Source organism: Aotus nancymaae, unplaced genomic scaffold (genome assembly GCF_030222135.1).
Source record: "Aotus nancymaae isolate 86718 unplaced genomic scaffold, 86718_ANA_hifiasm-v0.15.2.pri h1tg000019l, whole genome shotgun sequence".
Taxonomy (NCBI): Eukaryota; Metazoa; Chordata; class Mammalia; order Primates; family Aotidae; genus Aotus; species Aotus nancymaae.
The window spans coordinates 50,256,131-50,276,183 of NW_026988431.1; the positions used below are offsets into that span (position 1 = coordinate 50,256,131).

General features: G+C 38.0%; 2 protein-coding genes across 4 annotated transcripts in view; one reads left to right on the forward strand and one right to left on the reverse strand.

Annotated features, from left to right (window-relative positions):
• Positions 1 to 15,728, forward strand: part of PTX3 (pentraxin 3) — a 53,760-nt gene extending 38,032 nt beyond the window's left edge. Inside the window, exons 1-3 of the mRNA XM_064378859.1 lie at positions 9,426 to 9,666; positions 10,112 to 10,513; positions 14,510 to 15,728. Coding sequence (XP_064234929.1) covers positions 9,537 to 9,666; positions 10,112 to 10,513; positions 14,510 to 15,123 — 1,146 coding nt within the window. The 5' untranslated portion in view covers positions 9,426 to 9,536 and the 3' untranslated portion in view covers positions 15,124 to 15,728. Of the gene's footprint in view, positions 9,667 to 10,111; positions 10,514 to 14,509 lie in introns of the transcript that reaches the window.
• VEPH1 (ventricular zone expressed PH domain containing 1) overlaps positions 1 to 20,053 on the reverse strand; it is a 221,069-nt gene that overhangs the window by 149,975 nt on the left and 51,041 nt on the right. For all 3 annotated transcript variants that reach the window (XM_012447362.3, XM_012447363.3, XM_012447364.3), the window contains exon 5: positions 565 to 731. In XM_012447362.3, the coding sequence (XP_012302785.1) occupies positions 565 to 731 (167 nt within the window). The remainder of the gene's footprint in view (positions 1 to 564; positions 732 to 20,053) is intronic.

A 20,053-nucleotide genomic window follows, 5' to 3' on the forward strand; every position in this document is an offset into this window, starting at 1 on the left:
ACCTGTGTTGGTTAATTTTATGTGTTAACTTGACTGGATCATGGGGCACCCAGATATTTGAGTAAACATTATTTCTGGGTGTGTCTGTGAGAGTGATTTCAGATGAGATTAGCATTTCAGTGGGTAGACTGAATAAAGCAGACTGCATCTGCAATGTGGATAGGCCTCATCCAATTAACTGAGGGCCTGAATAGAACAAATAGGTGAAAGAAGGTAGAATTTACTTTCTCTGCCTGATTTTGTGAGCTGGAACATTGGTCTTCTCCTGTCCTCAGACTGTAACTTATGCAATCAGCTCTCCAGTTCTCAGGCTTTCAGACTTGAACTGAAACTGCCACTGGTTTTCCTTGGCATCTTGCTTATACATGACAGATGGGATTTCTTAGCTGCCATAATTTCATGAGCCAATTTTTCATTATACAAGTGTAATAAGTAGATGAGGGTTTTCACTTTAAAATTGACATATATAGATGTTTGAGACAGGAACTCCTAAGCACATATGCTGTTCACACACACAAAAAAAACATGCTTAGTTGTGTGTACCATGACATGTACAATTTTTACCTCCCGTTGTTTTTTCTTTGCTGCTACATGCAGAAGCCGTAGTAGATGGTACTGTTCTGACTGTTCCAGCTGAGACATTAAAGCCAAGAGTTCTGTCAGGTGTCTATTAATTGGCTGAGGCTGCTTTTCATACACAGCAGGTAACACTCTCAACAACACGGTGTTACCTGTTCAGGGAACAACAAGGGGAATGATGACTTTATCAGGCCATAAGCAACAGAAATAACATTATTTCCAGTGCAATAACATTTACACTTACACATTAAATAGCACAGACTAATGGCCAAATCTTCTACTAAAAATAACATGGTAACTTATTCTGAGATTAAAATGTGATTTAATCTGATTCTATAAAAGGAAATATTTTATGATATGATCAGTACCATTAACTAATAAAAAATTTTCCTGAGTAATGCACCATGGGGATAGAGGAACTTTGACAGTAATCAGACCACACCCTTGAGAAGGAAACAGTTCTGCTAAAGAATTCCTGATGAGAAGCAAAATTTGTGTAATGTTTAAATGAAAACTAAGCAGTGCTATAATCATGGACCTAGATGAAACTGAACTACAAGAAAAGTGAAGAGGAATGAATTCACATTCCTGAAAGATACAGAAGCATAATTTAGACAACTCACATACAGAAGCTATGCCTTATTTTTAGTATAGGAAGTAGTAATGCAAATTTAAATCCCCAATTTCTGCACTATTTCAAGGGAAGTTTAGCCTCAACTGGTTTGTCACACATGATTTCCTCAAAGACATGTATAGACAACTAGATTTAAAATGGCAAAACCTCAAGAAAAACACTACATGAACTATAGGAACTTAGCAGCAAACAACATACAAGCAACATCTACTTATCACTTGATGGTATGGATTTTTTTTCTCTCAAAATCCTCTCAAGTACATAAATGTCTCAGGGGAGTTGGTTTCTAGGGATTTTTTGAACGAGAATTTTCTTGACTCTATTTACTTTTACTTTAAATTTGGCTTTGTATGTAGAAGCCAAACACAGAAAGAATCAAATAAGTAGGAATTACAGATATATAGACCTTCATTAAATGGTAGGAACATGCCTATAAATAAAAGACAATTTAGATATGATTATTAAAGAAAGAAGGCCAGAATTTTCAGAATATCAATATCTAAATTTAATGAAAGCATGATTCTAATAAAACTGAATGAATTTGGGAGACAATAAAAAATGAGAATTGTTTTTTTCCACATATAGTTCATAGAATAAGTCTAAAACAGGTTTTATCATGTGCCCCAGAATACAAGTGGTTGGAAATATTTAGAGTTTTCTTTAAAAAGGTTGTGTTCATCAGTATTTATTTTCAATAAAATAATTTTCAACAATTTGTGTTGTTTTCTGCTTATTTTACTATTAGCATCTCCTTAAAAGATCAGGAATTTTTAATGCAATACCCAATTTGTACCGCCCACATTAGATCATAGAACTTAGTTACAAGAGGATACTGATGGTAACGTTAAAAGGGACTGTAGTTGCAACCTAAAACAGGAAACTGGTGTGTGGCATTTTGGTACAAACTCACTAAAGGCCCTGGGAGCCTTGAAGGGGAAAACCCCAGATTAGTCATTTTCAGCTGACTTGAATTTCAATGAAATAATACAAAAACGAATGCAGAACTTTTGCAGAAATCTTATAAATTCCATTATAATTAAATAATACATTCTTTTAAATTATGAAATAGTTTAAGTCATCAAACAAATGTAGGCAATAACATAAGAAGCACTGGTGCACCTACCAACCAGATTTGTCCAAACTTAACCTTACGTCATAATCGCTTTTCATCCCATTTGTTTCCTTTTCTCCCCAGAAACAACCATCATCCTAAAGGTAGTATTTATGATCTCCATACATATTTTTACACTTTAATTACATGTGTATGTATCAATAAACATTTTATAGTGTTGTTTTGGGTGCTTTAAAATTGTCTATGAATAACATCATACTGTACATATCCCTTTGCAACATATTTTTTCCTATGCAACATTTTGTTGAAGTTAAACCTCCAAGAAGCTCTTCTTCATTTATTCTCACAGCTATGTGTTATTCCAGTGTATAAATATGCAACAACTTATTCACACATTTTATGATTGAAATATATTATGTTGTTATTATTTGTTGCTTTAGTCAATAGTGCTGAAATAACTGTCTCTGTGCAAAAATGAGAGTTATTTCATAAGGTAGTGCTTCTGAGTCTAATGTACTTAGTAATCACCTGGGCATCTTTTAAAACTCAGATGTTGGCCGGGCGCGGTAGCACACGCCTATAATCCCAGCACTTTGGGAGGCCGAGGAGGGTGGATCACGAGGTCAAGAGATCGAGACCATCCTGGTCAACATGGTGAAACCCCGTCTCTACTAAAAATACAAAAAATTAGCTGGGCATGGTGGCGCACCTGTAGTCCCAGCTACTCGGGAGGCTGAGGCAGGAAAATTGCTTGAACCCAGGAGGTGGAGGTTGCGGTGAGCCAAGATCGCGCCATTGCACGCCAGCCTGGGTAACGAGCGAAACTCCGTCTTAAAAAAACAAAAACGAAAACAAAAACTCAGATGTTGATTCAACAGGTTGAAGGTAGGGTTTGGGAATCTGAATTTCTAACAAGCTCTCAGGTGACACTGATAGCCCCTGGACCACATAGTAAGTGGCAAAGCACTGGGTATGTTCCTTGGAGTTAAGTTTGTAGATGTTCAAAAATTTCTTTGTGGAGCAATTGTATTCATTTTCTATAGCTGTCATAAGGAATTATCTCAAAATTAGTGGCCTAAAATACCACAGATTTATTACCTTATATTTCTGTAGTTCAGAAGTCTGACATACATCACCCTAAGTTAAAATCAATGTGTGCCCAGGGCTGGGTTCCTTCCTGGAGGCTCTAGGAGAGAATTTGTTTCCTTGACTTAACCAGTGACATGGTTTGGCCCTGTGTCCCCACCCAGATTGCGTCTTGAATTATAATCCTCACATATCGAGGGAGGGATCTGGTGGGAGGTGACTGGATCGTAAGAGTGGTTTTATTTATGCTGTTTTCGTTATAGTGAGGGAGGTCTCATGAGATCTGATAGGTGAAAAGTGGCCATTTCCCCTGTGCTCTCCTTTCTCTCCTGGTTTGTCCTTCGCCTTCCATCAGAATTGTAAGTTTCCTGAGGCCTCTGCAATCATGTGGAACTGTGAGTCAATTAAACCTCTTTTATTCATAAATTACCCAGTCTCAGGTAGTATCCTTATAGCAGTGTGAAAACAGACTGATATATCCAGCTTTTAGAGGCTGCCTGCATTTCTTGGTTTGTGGCCCCTTTCTCCATCTTCACAGCCAGCAACATGGCATCTCTCTGATCCCTGTTTCTTCATCACATCTCTCCTTGTGATTCTCTCTTCTGCCTCCCTTTTCCACTTTTAAGGACCCTCATGATTATATTGGGTTTATCTGAATAATCTAGGATTATCTCCCTATCTTATTTAGCAACCTTAATTCTATCTGAAATGCATATTACATAACATATTCATAGGTTCTGGGTACTAGAAAGAACATGGACATCTTTTCTTTTTTTTTTTTCTTTTCTTTTTTTTTTTTTTTTTTGAGACAGAGTTTCGCTCTTGTTACCCAGGCTGGAGTGCAATGGCACGATCTCGGCTCACCGCAACCTCCACCTCCTGGGTTCAGGCAATTCTCCTGCCTCGGCCTCCCGAGTAGCTGGGATTACAGGCACGCGCCACCATGCCCAGCTAATTTTTTGTATTTTTAGTAGAGACGGGGTTTCACCATGTTGACCAGGATGGTCTCGATCTCTTGACCTCGTGATCCACCCTCCTCGGCCTCCCAAAGTGCTGGGATTACAGGCTTGAACCACTGCACCCGGCCAACATAGACATCTTTGGAGGACCATTATTCTTCCTACCACCAAGATTATGACAATCTACTCCCACCAGCAGCATGAGTGTTTCTGTTGGTCCACATCCTTGCCGACATTTGGTTGTGACAGACATTGGTGTTTGCTAATGTTTGATGGGATGTATCTAATATTTTTGCTTTAATTTTCATTTCCCAATTACTTGTAAGTCTGAGCACCCTTTTCATATATTTATAGGTGATTTCCTCTCTTGTGATTTGGCCATTCACATACTTTGCCTATATTCTATTGGGATGTTGGCATTTTTTCTTATTAATGTTTATCAGTTCCTTAAAATTATTCAGAACTATTGAATGAATTGTTTATTTATTTATTGTAAAGTATAGCCTTAATATAGTCAACTTTTTTTCATTTTTTTACTTCATCGTTTAGGTTTTTTGTTAGAAATTTTTCTGTATTCCAGGTTCATAAAAATATTCTCCTATATTTTCTCTTGAAGGCATTACAGTTTTGTTTTCTTGTAGTTGTCTTTAGTCCATCTGGAATTGACTTTTGTACACATAAGGAAGAAGTTTCATTATATTTTTCTTTATATAAAATAACTTTTTCAGCATCATCTATTGAGTAGTCAATTGTTACTCTTCTGATTTGCAACACCTCTTTCATATATTAGGTTTTCCATATGTGTGTGGGTCTGTTTCTGTGCATTTAACCATCTCTTCATCAGGTCTACATTTTCTTAATTACAATAATGTTATAATAAATCATTGTATCTCATAGGGCATATTTCCTCACCTCCTACTTCTTCAAACTCTTCTTGGCTACTGTATACAAACTTTAGTATCAGTCTGTTAACAACCTTGAAAAACCAGACTGGGATTTTTTTTTTCATGTTGAACATATAGACTAATTTGGCATAACTGACATTTTTGTAAAACTGAGTCTTCTAATTTCAGGAGATAATTTATCTTTCCATTTATGTAGATCTTTTTATGCCTTTAAATAAGGTGTTACAATTATCTGTGTCTTATGTGTCTTTTGTTAAATTGTTGCTTGGGTATCCCATAGCTATTCTTGCTAATGTAAATGAAAACTTTTTTATTTTCAAAGGCATTTTCAATTTACCTACTGGTATTTAGAAAGCATAGATTTTTGTATGTTGATCTTATATCCAATAAAATTTGTACAGTTCTTATTAATAATGTCTTCCGAGTCTCTTGGATTTTCTGTATGTAGATGATCCACTCACAATAAATAATAATAACTTTGTTTCTTTCCATCCTAATCCTTACGTCCCTTCTCCTTATGTCCTTATGTCCTGCTTCACAGGCAGGGACTTCCAGTACACATTTTAATGAATAGAGTACTGTCCATGGATATCCTTGTGTTATTCCTGTTTTTAAAAAGTATGTTTCCAAGGATTTACAATTACATATGTATCTGTTTCTATCGGTTTTGGTATTTATACTTTTTCAGTTGAAGTAAGTTCCTGTCTGCTTTCTAGTTTGATTATTTTGAGTGTTGAATTTTATCAAACATTTTTCTCATCTGTTGATATGATGATTCTTCTCCTTTAAACTGTTAATCTAATAAATTAATAGCTATTCCAACATTTAATCAATCTTGCAGCCTTGGAATAAACTCAACTTGGCTATAATATATTTTAGGCACACTGCTCTGCATAATGTGTATTTTTATTCATATTGCTGTGTTTGTTTGACTAATTCTTTATTTAGAGCTTTTGCATCTACATTCTTGATGAGACAGGTTGCAGTTCTTTCTTGTACTGTCCTTGTCTCTTTTTGGTATCATACTTAGCAGACATGTAAAACGAATTTAGCACATTCTTGCACACTCCATTCTCAGAAGCAGTTTGTATAAGGTGGGATTATGTGTTCCTTGAATGTTTGGTAGAACTTGCACATCAAACCATCTGGGCAGTACTCTATATATTTTATTATATCAAACTTTAAATTATGTAGTTGAAGTTTCTGTATCCTTTGACAGACTCTTTTGGCATTTGAATGATAAGTTATGACATAGGTGAACTTATCACTTATGTTAAAATCTCCCTCCATGATTATGGATTTGTCCATTTCTCCTTATAATTCCGTCAATCTTTAGTACATATTTTTTGAAACTATGTTACTAGATAATTCAAAGGTATCTTCCTGTTAAAGTATTTCTTTGTATCATAGTGAACTATCCTCTTTTGCCTAAGTCTATTTCTTGCTGATAGTACTATTGCTATGCTAGCTTTTTGGAATAGCACTTGCTTAGTATGTTCTCTTCCTCCCCTCCAATTTAACGTTTTTAACTTTTAAAATTTCTACTTTCTTATGTTTTATGTGTTGTTTTTGTAAGTGATGTATAGCTGGATTTTAAAATATTTCTTTTCTCTTTCTTTCCTTCTTTCTTTTTCTTTTCTTTTTCGTGTGTGTGTGTGTGTGTATGTGTGTGTCTGTGTGTGTGTCAGGGTCTCATTCTGTCACCCAGGCTGGAATGCAGTGGCGTGATCATAGCTCACTGCAGTCTCAACCTCCCAGCCTCAAGTGATCCTCCTGCCTCAGCCTCCTGAGTAGCTAAGATTACAAGTGCACACCACCACACCAGGCTAATTTTTAAATTTTTTATACAGACAGGGGTCTTGCTATGTTGATCAGGCTTATCTCAAACTACTGGCCTCAAGTGATGCTCCCACTCTGGCCTCCCAGAGTACTGGGATTCTGAATGTGAGCCGAGCCTAAAATATTTCTATATGACAAATAGAAATATTTGTCTCTTAATTGGAAAACATTTTTCATTAACATTTATGGTAATTATTGGTATATTTTGATTTATTTTTAGGACATAATATTGTACCTTTTACTTACCTTCTTTGTGCTATTTTTTCCTCCTTCACTGATTTTTTTTTTTTTTTAGACAGAATCTTGTTTTGTCACCCAGGCTGGAGTGCAGTGGCGCAAACTCTGCTCACTGCAACCTCCACCTCCTGGATTCAAGTAATTCTCCTGCCTCAGCCTCCTGAGTAGCTGGGACTATAAGCGTGTGCCACCGTGCCTGGCTAATTTTTCGTATTTTCAGTAGAGATGGGGTTTCACCATGTTAGCCAGGATGGTCTTGATCTCCTGACCTCGTGATCCACCTGCCTCGGCCTCCCAAAGTGCTGGGGTTACAGGCGTGAGCCACAGTGCCCGGCCGTACTTTTTTTTTTTTTTTTTAAATAGACCAAGTCTTTCTTTAAACATTCTCCCTGCTCCTTCAATTTGGATGTCTATGTTCTTTTGGTAGTTGTCCTTGAAATTGTAACAAATTTTTTTGAGCAAAGCAAAATTAGTAAATTTCTTTATCATCCTCCTGAACAATGAAAGGATTTTAGAATACTTTTACTGAACATAAAAGCATACATTTTAGATTATTTCCTTATATCTGTCCTCCAGTTCATTAATGTTCTTCTCAGCTTTGCCTAATTTGCCACTTAATCCATGCCTTGAGCTTTTAAAAATTTTAATTGCCTTTTTTTAATTCTAGAAGTTATATTTGGTTCTTTAAAAAATCACCTTGCCTTTTTCTTTTTGACAATGTCTTATTCTTTTCTCATATTTTCAATTCCTTCCTTTAGAGCTTAAATAATTTTAAACATATTTATTTTCTAGCCTTTGGCTGATATTTCAAATAAATTAAATTCTTGGGGAGGGGTGTCTAATCCTTTTTGGTTTCTGCTGATTTTCATTTATAGTGATTTGCTTCCTCACATGTTCAAATATCATAATATCATTGTGAATTTTTTTTTACAGTGGCAGACAGTATACATTGGAATTCCAAACATGTTTGAGGTCAGGCCCAAATTTGCAAACTCAGAGGGACCTTGTAGAGTTCAAAGAGAGACATGGTTGCTTCCTACCTTTTTGTGTTAGGGCAGGGTAGAATGTACCTACTGAAATACAATATGTAACCCTCTAGGTTCCTGGCTTTCATGAGAGTCTCTCATCTAATTCTCCACCTTTGAACTAAGCTTTGCTTCCCCATGGTCATCAACATTTGGTGATTATAGAACTAATAACCCTTAACTCTCTTCATTCCTATTCCAGAGGAGCCCTAGCATCAGCTCATGGGATTGTTGGTTTTGGTTTCCTCTCTCTCTTTGGCCCCTGGATATTTCCCTTACTTTAATGGGAGCCCATCTGTATCTTTTAAGTTTTTATTAATATCATATGAACACAGACCTGTATATATTGTTAAAAGCAAAAAATCTCTATGTTTACTTTTAAAACATGATCCTTGCCTCTACACCTTGTAGAATAATATAATGTCCACATAATACCAAGTTATGAAAAAAACATACCTAAGTAACTAAATAAGTATATTCCTTTTTTCCCAGCTTCCGGCCCCCACCCCATTTAGGTTTACCCAGTTGTACTGTGTTGTTTGTCATTTCAAAAGTGTGTCTATAAAAGTACAGGTGCAACTACAGAAGGATTAAAGACAAGACAGCTTGGATTGGACTTGACTTCCAGAGCCATAACAATTCTTAATATGTTGGTTTATCTTGGAATCAGACCATTTTCATTTTCAACCTGTAAAACAGTGTACAAAGGAAACATGGAAAGTTTTCTATATATAAAGGGCTATGAAATAAGAACAGCTCACAGAAAATGCTGAAATGGTGAATTCATTCAGTATCCTCTGAAATTTCTCCCCCTACCACCCCTTCTTCATTTTCATTGCTATCAATTCACGTTACAACAGCTAATTGTCAGGAGAATAGTGGAAACCCAGTTTCTCTCCTCTTTCCCCTCTGACCCTCCTGCAGTTAATCTGACTGCAGTGTAAACCTTTGCGGTTTACTATTGTGCAACTTCCACATTTCCGCGCCCTCCCACCCAGCCCCCTCCCCCACCTAATTCAGGGGAACTCCCGTTACCACAGTGCCACCAGCATTACTCATTCATCCCCATTCAGGCTTTCCCCAGCATTTATTAAGGGCTCTCTCCTCCAGCCTCTCACTCTCACTCTCCTCTGCTCAAACTCAGTTCACTTGAGAGTCTCCTCCCACCAGCTGTGGAAGGAACTTTGCGTCTCTCCAGCAATGCATCTCCTTACGATTCTGTTTTGTGCTCTCTGGTCTGCGGTGTTGGCCGAAAACTCGGACGATTATGATCTCATGTATGTGAATTTGGACAACGAAATAGACAATGGACTCCATCCCACTGAGGACCGTAAGTTCACTTTAATGTTTCTCTGCTAACCCTAACTATATATCCACCTCTTGGTCTAAATAATACACATATACTTTGTAGCCGGTGAGACGAGTTAAAATTTTTAGTTTGTTTTGCCTAAATGAGAAGCACTTGAAGAAAGAGGGAGGTTTCAGTTATTTCTGTAACATACATAATGGGTTGAGTCATATAAAATCGCCGATATTTGACTGTTTTGAGCTACATAACCGGCGATTTCATAGGATACAACTTAATCTATACCTGAATGAATGATTTCTGTCGTTCTTGAGACATTTAAGTGCTGTTTTTCGGAAGTGTCCTTAAAGGGAAGGGAAATGCCAGGGACGGGCTGCAACTTGGCACCACCGAGGGAGGTCAGCTTTTACAAAGCACATCCTAGACAGGCCTGGGCGGGCTGGTAACGTGTGTGCATCCCGCGCTCTAGCCACGCCGTGCGACTGCCGTCAGGAGCACTCGGAATGGGACAAGCTCTTCATCATGCTGGAGAACTCCCAGATGAGAGAGGGCATGATGCTGCAAGCCACGGACGACGTCCTGCGGGGCGAGCTGCAGAGGCTGCGGGCGGAGCTGGGCCGGCTCGCGGGCAGCCTGGCGAGGCCGTGCGCGCCAGAAGCCCCAGGGGAGGCCAGGCTGGCCGGTGCTCTGGAGGAGCTGCTGCAGGCGAGCCGCGACGCGGGCCGCAGGCTGGCGCGTTTGGAGAGCGCGGAGGCGCGGCTCCCAGAGGAGGCGGTTCGCGCCCTGGCCGCGGTGCTGGAGGAGCTGCGGCAGACGCGAGCGGAGCTGGGCGCGGTGCAGGGCTGGGCGGCCCGGAGCTCGCTGCCGGCAGGTAAGGAGGCTTGCTGGGCCGGGACCTCCCGCTGCGGCTTTGTTCCGGGAGCGCGCGTAACGGCGAGTCAAGCCAGGCAATTTTCTAGGGGAAGCTTTCATGGGAAGCGCGCGCGCGCGCGCGCGCACACACACACACACACACACACACACACACCTATTTCTCCATGCACCGGCACAGAGCTCAGACATACCATACAAGGCGGGAAAATCGGCTTTAAAAAAGTATTCCTCAGTCCTAAGGAACTCTAAAGAAAGTTGTGGAGGTAACCATCACAGTCTTGAAATAAGACTTCTAGGGCCCCTGACACCCGATCTGATCAGACGCTGCAGGAGGTCCACTGGCCCGTTATAATCGTGACCCCTCTCGCCGCCCAGCTTCCCTCCGTTAGGGATTTTCACGTCTTCTAATTTTATCTTGGCTCTGTCTTTTGAGGAGCTCTGGTTTCCCGCACTATTTCAGGGCCCAGGCTAACGTTTAGGGATGTTTTCCAGTCCCTCCGCCGGCCCCTCCTCTCCGCCCATTCTCAGCAAGAAACTTGAGGCTGAATCTAATCTCCCGAAGGGTCAGCGGAATTCTCCAGGGATCCCCCAGCCTCCAGGGTTTGTGGAATAAGAGTGACAGGGGAGGTCAGAGGGTGTGAGGTTTGAGATTCAGCGTGGAACAGTCAAGTGTGAGGGCCAATCCGTGAAGGCGATCCCAGCCCCACCCCAGGGATTCAGAGAACTGGGGCCAAACAGGAGAGTGACTGTTCAAACCAGAGGCAACTTCTCAAAGTCTCATGTGACACTCCATGAATCTCTAAACAGACATGAGTTCCCAAAATAATACATTCTAAAGATGGTTAAAAGAAAGAAATAGAAGACTTGGAGCCTAGCAATACTCCTTTGTATGCCAAAACTTCTAAGAAATGGTGGTGTGACAATCAATTTGGATTATATTAGAAAATCAGTGTCCTAGGTAAGAAAATATAACTTGCACTTTTCCTGAGAATTCTTCCCTGTATTTCCAAGAAAACAACTTTTGCTACATGGGGGGAGGGGGGGAAGAAGCATGTTTGAAAGCATGTTTCACTTAAAGTTAGAGAAATTATACCATATTTTCAAAATATTTGAGTAGTGCTTATCAGTAAATATCAAATAGTGCATCAGAGGAGAAGAAGCATAAAATCAAAAAGTACAGTAGATCCTCAATGTGATAGGAGAGAAATTAGAATTCTGCAGCCATTTTAATGAATGAAATGTCTTGTGTTTTGCAAACAATGTAAAGTCATTGTACATATAATGCACCTGAAAAACTGAAGAATTACTCTATTTTTTAATCTTCATCTTTGCATATTAGTTAGAGCAGAAGAGCGATGTATTTCTGAATTTAAAAGGTTAATCCTTATTACATCGATAATTCTTTTACCAATATGCTTTGATTTCTCTTCTCTTGGTCTCCAGCCAACTTGGCTCCTAACCATTCTGTTGTTAGCCTCCTAAGAACCTGGCTTTAATTTTTGTTTGGTCTTCAATAATCAGAAAAACCTATTAGTTAACAGCCATTTCATAAGATAGTTTCTGATACTTTAAAGAAGTATTAAGAGCCAGAAGCCTCTTAATACTTCTTTAAAGTATCAGAAACTATCTTATGAAATGGGTATCACTGGTTCCCAAAAGAAGCTCACCCAAAATAGCCAACATGTGGTTCATCTATCCATGAACTTAAATAGCCAGTGTAGCCTAGAGAGAAGCTGAGTCTGAGATGCAATCAAGGAGTGCTTTGGAACGCAATCCTGACTGCCTGGGCTTATTTAAAGAGGAAATCACTTAATTAGATTGCAGTAAGGCACCCTCTTGAACGCTACTTTACTGAAACTTTATAGAGACTATATCAAATGCCCATGGATGTGGTGATTTCCTGTTCAATGATTTTTATTTGATTTTAATTAACATAGCTAGAAAAAAAGATGTACCTAGCAATGTCATTTGAAAAAAGAATCAGTGCCTCATCAAAAATTAATTTTTAAAAATCTTCAAAAGTTCAAATTATTTAGTGAAAAAGTATCAAAGCATGACAGGGCCAGTTTTGTGTTAGTATTGTAGTTACTTTTACATGATTTTCTGAATGTCAATATTTTATTTGACTATGCCTAATACTAAAGGATAAGGTCCATATTTGTTTAATGTTTTCTGGACAGAGCCTAGCCCTGATCCCCTTGTAGGAATCTGACATAGTTTACCACACTTTTACATGGATCTTTGGTTTCTGCAAGTTCTGTCTCTTTACCAGTTATTCTGGAACCATTCTGGGAGTTGGCTTTTCAAAGCTGTCTTATGGCAAATCTTCTTTAGGTTGTTATATCTATCCCTAATTTAGGTGTTTTTTTAAAAATACATACATACATACACACACATATATATATACAAAAACACATTTATATATATACACACATTTATATACATATATGTGTGTATGTGTATGTTAGATATATATAATTTAATATAATATAATATGTAAATTATGTCAGGTTCCTACAAGTGGCTCAGGGCTACATATGTGTGTGTATATACATACACACACATATATGTGTATATATGTGTATACACACACACAGAGATAGATAGATATTTCAATATTTTGATAGATAGATGAAGAGCTCACTTGTTCTTTCCCAGAGACACATAAAAAGTTTTTGTTTCAGCATCTCCAGTTTCCCAAATGACTAAGTGGCCTTGAGATGGACAGTGGTGGAAAGTTACTGAGCTTTCCACCTCAAATTTGAAAGTCCTCCTCCTAAGTGCTCTTTAGCAGAAACATGTTCTTCAACCAGGCCCCTTGAAAGAACGTACTCTTCTTTAAGAATTTCTATTACTACTTAAATAGTAATTATAAGCATGTGGACAAAGTAAGAATTTTTAAACATTCTTCTATTCAGCTCTTAAGTGCTACACACTGGCTGCTTACAGACTTGCAGAATATTAGGAGCAGAATGGAAGGGCCTTTTTTAGATAACACTGAAGCCTGGAGAAATTATGAGGCTCATCCAAAGTTACACAGCTCATTAGTAGTAACACCATCTGAATTTTAGCCCTCCTAGAGAAATCTAGGTGTTCTATTAATATAGAGGCAATGTCCTGTGCTGGTTAAGGGTGTGGCCTTTGCAACCAGACCGCAAAAATTCAAACTCTAATATTACTACTTATTAGCTATGTAACATAGACAACATAACATAAAAGTAACATAGACAAGTTACTTTTGCCTAAGTTTTCTCATCTGTATAACAGGAATAAAAAAGACGATCTCTTGGGATTGGCATGAGGATTAAAATGACATGCAAAGTGATTAGAACAGTATCTGGCACATCACGAATGCCCAGTAAACTTAGTCATCATTATTATACATTGTTGCCTTTCAAAGGTAGTTTTCTAAAAACTCTACAAAGTTTGTAAATATCTGAGAACATTTGGTGTATTAAAATATATTCTGCAATAACATCACTATTCTAGAATTTTGCTGAAAAATGCATGTTGTTAAAGGCTAAATGGAGCAAACTAGGTCTACTGGATTTCATAGGTTTATCATTTTAGGAACTTGGTGGTGGCAGAAAGAGAGAACCAGGCTGGGCTCTGAATTATTGGAAATTATAGAATTATTGTCTGAAGTTAACTGATAGTGATTCAGCTTTTTTTTTTTTTTAAGCAGTAACAGAAATATGCAAATTGGAAGGGGAGGTAGTCATGTCTTTTATTATTTTGTGGGTTAAGACTAGTTGGCTTTTCTATTTGCAGGCTTTCTCTTCATTTAGATGTTTCATTGGATAAGACAACTGGCTTTCCTTTTTCTCATTTTCTTTGCTCTGCAGAGATTACACCTGAAGCCTCTTAGGTCATAATGTAGGATTGCATACAGCTTTCAATTATAGTTATTAAAATGCTTATGTTAAAATAATACCAGAATCATTTTGAATGAATTTATATTTTTTTTAATATTCATCTTTTCTTGCTACTCTAGGTTGTGAAACAGCTATTTTATTCCCAATGCGTTCCAAGAAGATTTTTGGAAGCGTGTATCCAGTGAGACCACTGAGGCTTGAGTCTTTCAGTGCCTGCATTTGGGTCAAAGCCACAGACATATTAAACAAAACCATACTGTTTTCCTATGGCACAAAAAGGAATCCATATGAGATCCAGCTGTATCTCAGCTACCAGTCCATAGTGTTTGTGGTGGGTGGAGAGGAGAACAAGCTGGTTGCTGAAGCAATGGTTTCATTAGGAAGGTGGACTCACCTGTGCGGCACCTGGAATTCAGAGAAAGGGCTCACATCCTTGTGGGTAAATGGTGAACTGGTGGCTACCACTGTTGAGATGGCCATAGGTCACATTGTTCCAGAGGGAGGAATCCTGCAGATTGGCCAAGAAAAGAATGGCTGCTGTGTGGGTGGTGGCTTTGATGAAACATTAGCCTTCTCTGGGAGAATCACAGGCTTCAATATCTGGGATAGTGTTCTTAGCAATGAAGAGATAAGAGAGACCGGAGGAGCAGAGTCTTGTCACATCCGGGGGAATATTGTTGGGTGGGGAGTCACAGAGATCCAGCCGCATGGAGGGGCTCAGTATGTTTCATAAGTGTTGTGAAACTCCACTTGAAGCCAAAGAAAGAAACTCACACTTAAAATACATGCCAGCTGGGAAGGTCTGAAAACTCGATGCATAATAGGAACACTTGAGACTAATGAAGTAGAGAGTTGAGCTCAATCTTTATTTATACTGGCAAAATACTGAATAAACAGTTGAAGGAAAGACATTGGAAAAAGCTTTTGAAGATAATGTTACTAGACTTTACGCCATGGTGCTTTCAGTTTAATGCTGTGTCTCTGTCAGATAAACTTTCAAATAATTAGAAAGGACTGTATTGTTGAACAGAAGGACAATTGTTTTACTTTTCTTCAGTTAATTTTGTTTTGGCCAGAGATGACTTTTACGTTGGAAGAATAACAAAAGAAGATCCATTGTCCATTGTTACTGGTATGAACTTTATTACAAAAAAAGAAGATGAAAACATATTTATACTACAAGGTGACTTAATAACTATATGTAGTTTATGTGTTATAATCGAATGTCACTTTTTTGAGAAGATAGTCATATAAGTTATATTGTAAAAGGGATTTGTGTTAATTTTATTAAGACTATTTTTGTAAAGCTCTACTGTAAATAAAATATTTTATAAACTACTCATGTCATTTAATTGTAAATTTAAGAGATGTCTTGGAGCAAACTCATACTTTTTTCTTTTCATTTAAAGTAGGCAGTTAGTTTTCAGATACTATTATGTAAACAGCATGGTTAATATTGTTAGGAATGAACAACTATAGACTTGTTTTAAGCTTTAACTTCCTCCTGTAAATCACAAGCAGGAAATATTATCTCTGCCAAGTCTATTCTTCTCTGTGGGTTTTAGTTTTCTCAACTGAGAAATCAAGGAACTGAGGAAATAAGGATCTCTAGGTCTCTTCCCATTTGATGATTCTAGGAGCTTATACAACCTTCTGTACTGTGTAACATAAAAACGAACATCAAACATGACTCATCACAGTTCCCCAGATACACATGATGCTTGCAAGAAATGGCTTAGGACTGTTATTTAGGAGATCTAAGAATCTGGAAAAGAAACAACCGCTGCCCTGAAAGCACACCCCATTCTCTTACTTATGAGGGAGAGGTCAAGCCTCTTCACACTGTGGATGGGGAAGTAACTTTTCCCCACCATGCTAGTATTCTATAGATTCTATGTGAGGGCTGATAGAAGGGCCTCACAAAGCTGCTTCTGAAATGTGATGGACCCACAGTGATGATATGTCTTTCTAAAGATAGGGCATGGACAACCACAGGACATTTCCTCTTCATGAGGTTTGGAGAATAGGGCCAGGAGTAATTTTGTAACTAACTAACTAGGGTGTCAGACAAGTTACACAACTCCTCTGGATCCTCTCAGTAAAAGAAGATGATTGGACTCAGTGCCTTTCAGCAGTAAAATTCCATAAATCTAATAATTTTTGAGGTATGCTCATCATATAAGTATAGCTTCATCCCACTTGTGAAACCCATAAAAGAGGCTAACTCTCTATGAACGTCACTTGTAGTTATGAGCTGATAGACCAGTCTCATACTCTTGGAGAGCACATAATTCAAGGCTGTAGGCACACTGGGCACATACAAAGTCTAGCCATTGTCTGTATGACTTAAACTCCCAGCAGGAAGAAGAAAAACTAGACCCAAAAGTTAAGCAGAAAAATAGGCACGATTTCAACTTCTTTACATGCTGCAGCATGAATTATACATGTTGCAGTGATGCTAGATGTTGCAGGCCAAGACAAATGCAAACTCATATGCTGACAGAATTTAATGTAAGAAAACTTTTAATTTTTTAAAGTAATTACATGTTTAGGGCAAAGAACAAACAAATAGAAGAAAATAAACAATTCTTGGGTTAAAAAAGTAAAAATTTCATCTGCTAGAGCAGTAACTCTAGCTAGCTGTTCTAGGGACTTCTAATTCTTTCCAAATATCCATTTTCTCTCTTTTTCTAAATGACAGAATTCTAGCTTTAGTGGCACATGTGACCACTCAGAGTAACGTCTACATTTTTCGACATTACTTGCAACTTGATCCAGCCATATAACTACAGTCTGACCAATGCTGAAATCTTATATGTGATTCTTTTCCTCCTTCTGTCTGATTGGAATATAGTAATGGGCTGAAATTTCAGCAACCATCTTAGACCATGACATTCCATGCAATAATACAGAAGCAGCATGGATTTCTGATCATTGTGAAGCCATCTAGCCAGTCCTGGGCTGCCTGCCCATGGACATCGTTTACATGAGAGAAAAATATATTTTGGTCATGTTTAATCTGTTAATTGGTTGAATACCCTATCTAATTTTGATCCAGTAATTTTTTTTTTATTTAAAAAAACTACAGCCGGGTGCTGTGCCTCACGCCTGTAATCCCAGCACTTTGGGACGCCATGGTGGGCAGATCACGAAGTCAGGAGATCAAGACCATCTTGGCCAACACGGTGAAACCCTGTCTGTACTAAAAGTACAAAAAATAGCTGGGTGTGATGGTGGCACGCTTGTAATCCCAGCTACTTGAGAGGTTGAGGCAGGAGAATCGCTTGAACCGGGAAGCGGAGATGGCAGTGAACCGAGAATATGCTACTGCTCTCCAGCCTGGCAACTGAGCGAGACTCCATCTCAAAAAACCAAAAAACTTTATTCTCTCTAAAAACCCATAGCCTAAACTTGTAAAATACATTTTACAAATTCTCAGGAAGTTGGATATCTGACTTACACACACACACACACACACACACACACACAAAACTAAGCAATAACAATGAGTCTGAGAATATATAGGTGTTAGCAAAAGGAGGAATTAAGAAATGTGTAAAACAGAGATAAAACATCTAAAAAGAAGTATCGGCATGCTGGCTTAGGTTAGCACATTGACACACATTTTTATTCACCAGTTATTTAGGCATCACCATATTACAGCATAGTAAAATAGTTGCGCAAGATGACTCAAGCTATTAGGAGAAAAAAAATGTGTCTGTGTATTTTTTATGCATATAAATAATATTATTTGTGTGTGTAGAGTGAGCAACGGTTCTGGTTTGCCTAAGACTGTCCCAGGCTTTAGCACTGAAAGTCCCATGTCCTGGGAACCCCTCAGTCCTAGGCAAACTGGAACAGTTTGTCACTCTAGTATGTATGTATGTATGCATGTCAGTTACAGCTAACTTTTATTGCAGAGATAATATATAAACTAAAATCAGTTGATATATTTTCCTCATCTATTACAATATTAATTGGCTTATAAGTATTAACTCCTTTAAAATACATTCAGAACTTTTTTCTACTAAGCGTATGTTGTAGAATTGTAGAGCTTGCTATTTACAATTACTTGACTGACTTCACTTTAATGAAGAATTAGATTTGCAAACAAACAAGAAATTATCATTGATTTTTGTTTCATTTCCTGTCAAATATTATATTAGAAATCTCTTCCCTTAGTTTTACTAAGGCCAAATGTTTCCAAAATTGTCTTTCAGCCACTTAAGAAATATACTCCTAAGGTTAAAGTCTTGATTAAAGTAATTGTATATGTTCATTGATGTATTCTTGGAATCAGTGAACATGAACATTCATATGACTGACCCTTGCATCAAGTTTTATAAACTGGAGTAGAGAAGAAAAGTTTGCTGGGCTTGGGGTCAGAAATCCAGCATTTCAATTCTGGCACCATCACCTACTAACTTAATAACTATAAGAAATCGAGCCTGTCAAGTAACCTCTATGAGTCTCAAATTAGTCAAGAAATTAAGGGTAACAAGACTTGCCTACCTTGTTAGTAAGCAGATAATTTTCATAAAAGTGCTTTCTAAACCATAAAGTTATAGTGAAAATAATATAGTTATCATAAAAAATGTTTTTCCAAGTTGTTTTCAGTGGATTGAAACATAAATAAGCAAGCAAACAAAAATATGAACAAATAAATGAAGGTAAGGATTCTTCTCCATTGTGGATACGTCATTTTTCAGAGTTCAGCATACAAATGTCCAAATCTATGCAGGCCTTGTTTTACTTCACAGCAGCATCTACTGGTGAAGTCAAGAAGGTGCAAACTCTGACTTAGATCTGATCCATGACTTGGTTTAACAATTTCAAAGTCTTTTTCTGTTTTTAGATATGTCTCTATTCCTTGATCTATATGTGCATTGTCTTTTTAAAACCCTACATTTAATATTTTTCTATGAGTATTAATATTCAGGTTGAATATTCTTAATAAGATTTCTTAGTAGCTTGTTTCGTAGAACATTTGATTAATAAACTCTTTCCTAACAACTTATTATATGGTGAACCTAAAAACCACTTCCTTTAAGAATAATTGCATAATAAATTTTAATGGTTAAGGATCTCTCTAGAGATTATGAAACTCCATTAATGGATATGGCTCTGCCTCCAATCTTTTTTTTTTTTTTGAGATGGAGTCTCACCCTATCACCCAGGCTAGAGTGCAGTGGCATGATCTTGGCTCACCACAACCTCTGCTTCCCAGGTTCAAGGGATTCTCCTGCCTCAGCTTCCCAAGTAGCTGGGACTACAGGAGTGTGCCACCATGCCGGGCTAATTTTTGTATTTTTAGTAGAGATGGGGTCTCACCAGATTGGCCAGGCTGGTCTTGAACTCCTGACCACAAGTGATCTTCCCACCTTAGCCTCCCAAGTGCTGGGATTACTGGCGTGAGCCACTGGGCCTGGCCTGCCTCCAATCTTTTAATATGGACCTGGTACATGGCAGATACTCAATTGGTGATGACAAAAACAACCAGGATGATGATGATGATGATGGTAGGAATCATGGTAACCATTGATGAACTATGGGCCCAGAATTGTACAAAGTACAGATATTTTATCTATTTAACTCTCATATATCCTATGTCATATATATATTACTATCATATTAAATGGGGGGGGACAATTTTCTATCTCCAT